The sequence below is a fragment of the Rhagoletis zephyria genome, unplaced genomic scaffold, assembly GCF_001687245.7.
Source record: "Rhagoletis zephyria isolate East Lansing unplaced genomic scaffold, Rhagoletis_zephyria_1.1 Rzeph_scaffold_00014, whole genome shotgun sequence".
NCBI lineage: Eukaryota > Metazoa > Arthropoda > Insecta > Diptera > Tephritidae > Rhagoletis > Rhagoletis zephyria.
Genome location: NW_016157098.1, coordinates 317,286 through 327,502, shown reverse-complemented (window position 1 = coordinate 327,502; position 10,217 = coordinate 317,286). Strand labels below are relative to the sequence as shown.

The following is a 10,217-nucleotide window of genomic DNA, read 5'->3' as shown; positions in this document are numbered from 1 at the left end:
GTAGTAGACGTCGCAAGGCTTCACGCTTACTTTACCTTGCCCCGTCCATCGCATTTCTTGGATGGCGGTGATGTCAGCCTTTGTCTTCCCGAGGACATCAACCAGCCGGGCAGAGGCACCTTCCCCATTAAGGTTCCGGATATTCCAGGTGCATACCCTTAAATCATAGTCCTTTATACGTTTGCCGTGGTCGTCATCAGAAAAAGGGGGTCTCATCCGAGGCTGTTTGCTTCTTTTCATTGAGCGGGGTTTTAACGTGGCGGGACCCAAACCCAGCGCACGCGAAGTTTTACGCCTTCTCACTTTAGCTCGCTCCCAAACGGGTGTTTGGTTGCTACCCAGAGGATACGTGGATATAAATATCCGGACGTTGTGAGCTGCGATTTGAACCGTACGCACAAGAATCGCTTCTGGCCACTCCCAGGTGAATGGCAGTCAAAAGTTTTCCACTTCTGCGCACGGAACCATCCTCCATTCCTGTGGTATAATCCCGGTCATGAATACCTTATTAAAAATAGTGAGAAGGAAAGATTTAGAGATTGTTGTAAGATGTTTTAACATAGGGTAACTGATTCTGTCAGAGCCAGGTGTTTTCCCTGTCGCTGTTTGGAGTGCACTGTTCAGTTCTATTAGGGTGATTTCGGATTCAATAAAGTATGCAGTTGGGTGGGGGGTGTAATTCATATTTTCATTAAGACTGTTTTTGTTATTTAGAAATAAAGAGGTAAAATTTGAGTCGTCCGATGCAGATGACCAAGTTTCCGCGAAAATCGAAGCAATTTCATTCTTGTCATAACAAATTTTATTATTGTTATCTTCGATACAAATTATGTCCGGCTTGGTATTTTTACCATACAGTTTGTTCACCTGATTCCACAAGCTTTTCATGGACGAGTTGGGGTTAATCATGGAAGTAAATTTATAGAAAGAGTCTCGTTTCGCTTTTTTAGCTTCTCTTTTAAAGAGAGCATTCGCTTTTTTGTATGCTAATAGGTTTTCCGAGTTTAAGTTTCTCTTAAATATTTGCCATAGCTTTTGTTTATCTTTTCTTAGATTATTGAGGTTTGTATTCCACCAATAGGTATTTTTATGGGGTATGAATGGGGGATATATTTTTATACATTCGTTAGCTGCTGCAATAATACACTTTTTAAATAAAGATGCATCCTTGTTAACATTATTGGATACGTTGTACTTTAAAACCCGGGTTTCCGTTTGTGTTTTGAACTTATCCCAATCTGCGGTGGTCGTATTAAATGTGGGACATCTAAATAGTGGATAACTCTTTGAGTTGGGAGGGTTTTTGTTGTAGGTAATGATAATAGGGTAGTGATCACTGCCGCTAAGAGAAGATTCTACTCTCCAAGAGAGAAAAGGGAATAACCCAGCTGATGCAAGAGAAATGTCGACATGGGTGAATGTAGATCGGGTGGAAAAATGAGTTGGAGAGCCATTATTGCAAACTATGGGATTGGAACGTTGGTAAAATTGTTCAAATATTTTGCCTCTTTGATTAGTTTGCCGAGAGCCCCAGAGCGTGCAGTGGGCATTGAAATCACCTAAAAGTAGAAGAGGAAAATGTGTACTATTGTGGATTGTGTTTAGATCACTGACTGTAAATTTTGTAGTTGGAGAAATATATACAGACATTAATGAAATTTTGGTTTCAGTGCAAAACGTGACACCCGCCGCGCAAAGGTTTGTTGGCGGGGTGAAAAAGGTGTGTTGTATCGTTTTCTTGATAAATATTCCAGTTCCCCCTTTTGCGAGTGTTGAATTAGTGTTAATTAAAATTTTTTTATAGTTGTTCAAGTTGATTGAGGCGGATTTAAGGTGGATTTCCGGAATAGCGATGATATCTGGATTATTGCGATGAATTAATAGCTGGAGTTCATGTAAATTATTTTGGTAACCATTCATATTCCATTGGAGAATACGTACAACCATAACCTATTTATTACATATGCTGACTCTTATACCGATATATCCAGTATATCGGAAAGAGAAAAAGGGATTAGTTTTCTATCATCGTTTCTTCATCGTCGACGGGGCTTGGCAAAGTATGAGAGTGATTTGGTGCAGGAATGGGGTTCGGGTTGGGGAAGTTAAAGATATTTGTAGTAGGTGGGTTCTTATTTATTTTGTTTATTTGTATTTGTTTGTTTGATTTTTGTAGCAATGAATTTGTTTGTGTTGTTGTTGTGGATAGTTTTTTAATTGCTTCTTGTGTTTTGTATTTCCTTATTAGTTCAATTCGTTTATTTCTTTTTTCTATTGCTTCCTTTAGATTCTCTTTTGGGATATTGACAGTCGTATTATTTTGTTCGTTTATGATTTTAGTTGCCTCAGTATATGTGCATTTCCTAATAATTTTTACTTTAACAATTTCGCGCCTTTTTTTGACACTGGGACGTTCCTTATGAAGAGCGTTATGTTCATGTTGACAATTAACACATTGTATTTTTTCACATGGAGTAGGGTCGTGTAGGCTTCCGGCGCATACTTCGCATTTCTGTTCATTTTTGCAATATTTTTGCGTGTGTCCAAGTTTAAAGCATTTTTTACATTGTATGGGCGAGGGAATGTAAGGGTCGATTTTGAAGTTAAGAAATCCAATTTTTATTTCTTTTGGCAAATCGTAAAGATTGGTCTCGAAGGCCTTCGACGATTTCTTCTGTTGAGAGGTTCTTTAGTGGAGGAGCAAAAATTACACCTTTTATTGTGTTGAGTGTTGGGTGCCACATTGAACTAATTGGACATATGTTCGACAAATTTGTGGCTTTTAAAAAACGATTGGTTTGTGAAGCATTTTTCGTTAAGATTAGTAGATCTCCGTCGCGTGTAAATGGAATGTTAATTGGTTTCTCACTGCTTATACTTTCAATTGCTTTAGACACCAGAAAAATGTTAAAGCTTTGGAGTGGCTTGTTTTCTATTTTACTCTTTATTAGTACATATTTCGGGCAGTAGTTTTTGTTCACTTGAATTGTATTTGTATGCGTAATGGTTGGGAAGTCGTATTTATTGTTCAAGTCATAATTAGTGTTTCTTTTTCTTTTTGCAATGATTGCGATGTCAGGATCAGGGTCTGGGTCAAGCGACGCAAAGTAGTTTCCTCCGGAATTGGAGGCCATTGTTTATAAATACGCGATGTTACTTAGATGTCACTCGCGAATAGATATATAGGTAGTCACGTGGCACTATTTTATGTGACGAAAAGCGAAGATAGTATACACGACTGCTCTCAATGATTGCAAGGTGTCGACTGATGTATATCATATACATATACATATACGTATATATTTTAGTTGAAAGTACGTTTTGCTCGTCGCTCTCTTCATCGCTCCACTACATTCCTGTCCTTATTCAGATACCACAAATGTATGTTTTCTTCGAAAATACTCAAGTACTACCAGTAGAGTACTCTACTGTCAAATACCTTTTACTCGCAGTAGTTGCGGAAGGCAAAGTAAATACTCTACGCCTCTTGCTATTGATCGGTAGGTTACGTACGCTTGCAGAAACTGGTTTATGCTTACTCACACTTGACCCGAACGATGAGAGTAAAGGAGGGAAAGTATTTGCGCGGCTATCGGATGTCTTGTTAGGCCACGATCCAGAAAATAAAGGTCGCGCCATTCGCGGACCGCTAACCCTCTCATCGTCGATTTGCCAGCATCCACCCAATCGCTGACGTCATAAAATACTTTTGTTTACATTCACTGTTGCCAACTTAATGCTTTTCGCACCAAATTTAGTGGGTATTCAAAACGCGAACATTTTTGAGTTTGGTGCTTGGTGCGTTTTTGGTGCTTTTGTTTTTAGTTTGAAGACACCAAATTATAAAATCTTAAAAAAATGGAAGCAAAATTTATAGCAATCATAAGCGTGGTAAGCAACTTCACAAAAATTTAAATAAAATCATGGCACAATCATAAGCGACAACAAAATATGTGGCAGCACCTTCAATCAAGCCAGAAGAAATCGACCGTCGTGCAAGAAACATAGATTTTTATTCTATCATTCTTGTTGTTAGGCCGTTTAAATGGAATTGCGCAGGAGCTTAGTATGTATGTTATGTATGTATGTATGTACATATATACTGCCCGGTTCACTTGAATAGGTACACATATTTTCCTAAAAATCGAAGTTTATATCTTTTTGACCTCATTTTGAAGAATGATTAATTTCGAAGGAACGTGGTGAAAATAAAGAAAATACCTAGATTACTTTGGATTTTATTCCACTTATTATCACTTATTTTGATTCACTTGAATAGGCACAGTGACTTTAACACAAGGAACTAGCTTGAACCAGCAAAAGCATACCATTCATTTTAATTCTACTATATAACACTTTAAGTATTACCCTGCAAAAATCGTTGGACCATGTAGTCTATTTATATTGGAGTACTTACAAAAGTGTTCCTCTGTGATGCTGTAGCGGACCAACGCGTGTCTCTGCGCCAGCTTATTGTTTGTTACCCGATAACTGCTCGTGTTTTAACGAAATGTGATTGAAGTTGAGCATTTGAAACCACATTTGCATGTCTGGCTGTAGCTGAACGTGTAGAGATGCTAGCTGTTAGTTGTGAGCTCCCAGCATGTTCGTGTTCGAATGCCGTCAGAGGCAACATGTAATTTTTAATTTTTGTCTTGGTATTAATTTCGGAAAAGCATCTGAGAAGTGAAGAACAAAAGCGTGTACAAACGAAAAAATATAACAAAAATACCATTGTTAATATGTTGGAGTAGTTTTGTGCTACTCTGATGTAATGCAGGGATGGAGTATATGAATTATATTATTTTTATATGAATTGTGGTTAATTTTGGAGTATTCCTTGGTCCTTAGGGAGTACTCTTTACACGCATGCATGGAGTAGTCGCGGTTTTTGCAGGGTAGATACTACATCCTTAATTCCAATGTATGGGAAAAACCCCTATCCGAAAGACAATTGTAGAGGCGCTTTGAAAAATCAAGGACAGCTCGCTGCTTACCACTTTAGTCGCCGGGAAGAACAAGTGCCAAACATCACATGGGTTGTCTGACACGCAAACATTGCAAAACATCCAATTCCAAATATTTTCGATTAAGCTTTTTACAGCTCCTGTAGTGCGAATCGTTGCGTAATTTTGCCAGAATATTCAAGAACAAGGCGCGAAAATATGCGATAAATGTTAAAAATATGTCCTTTATACATTTTTGCATGAATTATTCGTAATTTTAGAAACTTGAAATATTATCTCAACTGTTCTGGACTAGAAATTGCAGTTCAGACCACCGAACTCTCTTCTTTATCATGGAGGAGAAACAAACAACGTTCGTTCTTTCAGAAATCGTGACAATTATTGCTAAATCCGTTGTAGCCATCAAAATAAAATTTTTCGCCAGAGAAAACAACAATTTTCTAGTTGTCCTTTTAGGCTTGCGACTTGTACAAAATTCCAATCATGATTCTTAACGTTTTATAGTAAAATGTATGCCCTTTTTTGACAAGTTCTGAACACAAGTGTATAGAGTAATCTGTAGTTCCCTTGTGGTGTTATCAACACCAACGTTTTTCTTTGATTTTGGTCCACTATCTCGACAATAAGATACTGACCTCGTAAAGGACTTTTGTTATTTCCGTCTAGCTTTTGTGTTCTGGCTACATTTCATGCTTTTTTCATGCGATGCTGTGAGCCGGCTTCAGCTGTCAGAGACATTTCCATTTCCTTCAGTTTTATTTCCAACATATCGCCTGCAAAGTCATGGATCCGTGAAGCCCTCCATTTATGAATTTTTCGCAGTTTAAAGTGCGCCTGCTCACCCATTCTTGCTCTGCTATTGTTCCAATTATTTTTTAAATTCTTAAAAAGGTTTTAAGTGCAATTTTAATAACTTTGCTATACACATAAGGAGGCTACGCATGCTTTTGCCTATACAAGTGAATCACAATAATAAGCATAATTTTCGTGTACTTTGATAAAAAAGTGGAACAAAATCCAAAGTAATCAAGGTGTTTTCTTCATTTTCACCACTTTTCTTTGAAATTAAGCATTATTCAGAATGAGGTCAAAAATAAACTTCTCTGATGCCCACACGTCCATATATAAGCTTGGATCTTGAGGAAAATATGTGTACCTATTCAAGTGAACCGGACTGTATGTACATACCTATGATAATTACACCAAATTTTATCAAAAGCGGACATATAACGCCTTAGATAGATACACTTGACGTGTTTTGGCCCATATGTATGTATGTGCATATTTACACTTTTTTTTTGCATACAACAGCATATGCCTTCTGATTACTCAGTTCCAATTATGCTGCTCGGCACATTTATGCCCGCCGTTTTTTTCTATTTATGATTATATTTACAAATTATATCTGTGGTGTTTTCAAAAACACAGAAAAAATGAATTCAATAAACTTTCCTTTAAATTTCCATTTTATCACTATTTTCCTAATGTGTTTTCTCTTCTTCTCTCCCTATTTCTCTTTTCTTTTAATATTTAATTATGACTTATTTTGTATATGTATTTGTCCTTTCATACAAAAATTAACAAACGACACCAATATTTCTCCAACTCGTTGAATTGTGTGAAATAATTGACAACAAATACGGCGCGTCGCGTCCACTAGGATTAATGCAGCTTTAAATCCAGCAACACTAAATAACGCGGCTCAGGCTTTAAATACCGCAGCCCTTAATCCGGCGGCACTACTTGGGGGCAAAAAAGATCAGATCAATTTCTATATACCAAAGCTACCAAGGCGTTCAGCTAATGCTAACGAAGATACAAGGTTTTTAATAAATTAATATTAAATACAATTAAAAAATAATAATAATAACATCAACAAAATAACAGTAAACTATTCAAAAAATAATAAAACAGTTACAACAATTAATTTTAATTTTAAAATAGTTCAAGTTTCATATAGAAAACCACATGCATTTACATAATCTCCTAGATATTTTTTCACATACTCTCAAATCGCTATGTTTCATCATTCAAATATTAATATTTAACATGCAGAGCAAGCTAGAGATTTGAACCGCATTTGTTATGACTCATTTCAGTGCTATTATACCTTCCTTTATTTGTAAATTGCTGACATTTATACCTACATGCCTGCATCGTAAATAAGTATCTCCGATTTTTATTTTTTAAACTTTTTTAGAGTTTTCAAAAAGTCATAAGCTGTAAGTGGTTAGTCTACAACCTGGAACTGTTCATCATGAAATCGACGAATATATGGGGCCGTGAGAACAGAAGTCCCCTAATCCCATTTTTTTTAACTTAACTATTTAAACAACTTAGTAATGTAATTGTGTGACAACATTAAGTCACACGCCACAAATGGGAGGATAAGCTCGGCCAAACACTAACATATTGTGTAAGCGCAAATCTATTATTATATTTAATTTTAATTTAAATTAAAGAAATAGGGGACTTTTAATTTAACATTTGCCACATTCCAAACCATTTGAAGGAGTTAAGTACAAAAGAAATAAAATGTGGGTTAGGGCACTTCTACTCTCATGGCCTCAAATATAGGTACACACATATACATGTATTAATTTTAGAAGATCTTTGAATCCCTGTGTAAAGTTCCTAACCCTGACTCAATATACCCCCAACTTTACTATTAAATGCTAACAATAACTTGGTAGCCGAAATCCAAATAATAAGAGGTTCGACTGTGGTTTAATTTACGAGTTTTACATTCCTATTCACGTGCAATGACAACACTCGCCGTTATAGCTATTGTCATTAAGCAATTGCCACGTTTAGGTATGCGGAAGGCAATTTAAAAGCTGTAAAGCTGACAACTGCTATTATTTTTGTGTTGACCTATTGAATACGTGACAACTATAAAACATACATATTAGCGTGGGCCGAAAATCCGCTTTTTTATAATTTTGATTGGTAATAGCAAAAATATGGTTCACTATACTCTAAAAACAATCTGAGTGAAAGATGAACATTTTTAGTCAATGTCTTAGGCTCGCCCAAGTCTATCAAAGTTCAAGTGCAAATTTTTTTTCTTAGCTTACTTCAATTCTCCTCAAAAAAGATCCATATACCAAATTATGAAGGACTAATACTTTCGAAAATAATTGCAATTTAAGTAAAAAAATGTATTAATCAATGTATTTATTGCATTTTATTTTTTGATCGCATTGAACTTTGGTGGGCTTGGGCGAGCCTAAGACATTGACCAAAAATTGTCATCTTTCACACAGATTGTTTTTAGAGCACAATGAACCATATTTTTGCTATTACCAATCAAAATTCTAAAATAGGGGATTTTCGGCCCACGCTAATACATATGTTTATACACTTAGGTATCTTTTTATGCGGATTTGAATTTATTCGGTTTTTCACACCATTTTTTTTGTAGCGATTCTGCTTTTTTCAAAGTTGTTATTACCTTTTTTCAGTGTATAAGACACAATTCCTCTGATTATAAATTTGTCTTTGTAGTTTTACATAATTCATGTACTTATGGTGGTATTTGTATACCCGAGCGCACTTGTGCACAAGGGTATATTAATTTTGTTCACATAACGGTTGCTTGTAACAGCCAAAACGAATCGAGATAGATATAGACAAATGTAAACATAAATGCTCAGAATGAATAGAGAAATCGATTAAGCCATGTCTGTCTGTCCGTCCGTCCGTGTACACGATAACTCGAGCAAAAATTGAGATATCTCAACGAAATTTGGTACGTAGGTTTCTGTTAATCCAAGGTAGGTCGGTATTGAAAATGGGCGAAATTCNATACATATTAGCGTGGGCCGAAAATCCGCTTTTTTATAATTTTGATTGGTAATAGCAAAAATATGGTTCACTATACTCTAAAAACAATCTGAGTGAAAGATGAACATTTTTAGTCAATGTCTTAGGCTCGCCCAAGTCTATCAAAGTTCAAGTGCAAATTTTTTTTCTTAGCTTACTTCAATTCTCCTCAAAAAAGATCCATATACCAAATTATGAAGGACTAATACTTTCGAAAATAATTGCAATTTAAGTAAAAAAATGTATTAATCAATGTATTTATTGCATTTTATTTTTTGATCGCATTGAACTTTGGTGGGCTTGGGCGAGCCTAAGACATTGACCAAAAATTGTCATCTTTCACACAGATTGTTTTTAGAGCACAATGAACCATATTTTTGCTATTACCAATCAAAATTCTAAAATAGGGGATTTTCGGCCCACGCTAATACATATGTTTATACACTTAGGTATCTTTTTATGCGGATTTGAATTTATTCGGTTTTTCACACCATTTTTTTTGTAGCGATTCTGCTTTTTTCAAAGTTGTTATTACCTTTTTTCAGTGTATAAGACACAATTCCTCTGATTATAAATTTGTCTTTGTAGTTTTACATAATTCATGTACTTATGGTGGTATTTGTATACCCGAGCGCACTTGTGCACAAGGGTATATTAATTTTGTTCACATAACGGTTGCTTGTAACAGCCAAAACGAATCGAGAGAGATATAGACAAATGNTAATTTTGTTCACATAACGGTTGCTTGTAACAGCCAAAACGAATCGAGATAGATATAGACAAATGTAAACATAAATGCTCAGAATGAATAGAGAAATCGATTAAGCCATGTCTGTCTGTCCGTCCGTCCGTGTACACGATAACTCGAGCAAAAATTGAGATATCTCAACGAAATTTGGTACGTAGGTTTCTGTTAATCCAAGGTAGGTCGGTATTGAAAATGGGCGAAATTCGACTGTAACCACGCCCACTTCCCATATAACGGTAATTTCCAAAAATACGAAATCTGCGATATTTTAGTAACTACTAAAGTTAATTCACTTAAAATTGATATTTACAATAACTTTAAGACGAAAATTAAGAATATTATAAGATTTTGGAAAATAGGCGTAGCCACGCCCACTTATGGTAACATGTGTATATCTTGGTAACCGCTGCACCAATTTCTTCAAAACTTGGCACAGTTGTTGGCCTTTGTACAGCACACTAACTGGTCGAAAATTTTATAAATCGGACAATAACCACGCCCACATCCCATATAAGGGTAATTTTCGGGAATACCAAAAGTCCGATATTTTAGTAGCTACTGAAGATTATTCACTAAAAATTGATATTTAAAACAATTTTTAGACGAGAAATAAGAATATTATAAATTTTTGGAAAATGGGCGTAGCCACGCCCACTTATGGTTACATGTGTATATCT

The 10,217-nt window shown here is 35.7% G+C and overlaps 1 protein-coding gene across 14 annotated transcripts in view; it reads left to right on the top strand.

Moving 5' to 3' along the window:
• Positions 1 to 10,217, top strand: part of Cadps (calcium-dependent secretion activator 1) — a 390,371-nt gene that overhangs the window by 282,564 nt on the left and 97,590 nt on the right. For 11 of the 14 annotated variants that reach the window (XM_017612228.1, XM_017612170.1, XM_017612176.1 and 8 more), the window contains one exon: positions 6,628 to 6,789. The exons of the other annotated variants lie outside the window; for them this stretch is intronic. In XM_017612228.1, the coding sequence (XP_017467717.1) occupies positions 6,628 to 6,789 (162 nt within the window). The remainder of the gene's footprint in view (positions 1 to 6,627; positions 6,790 to 10,217) is intronic. 14 annotated transcript variants of the gene reach the window in all.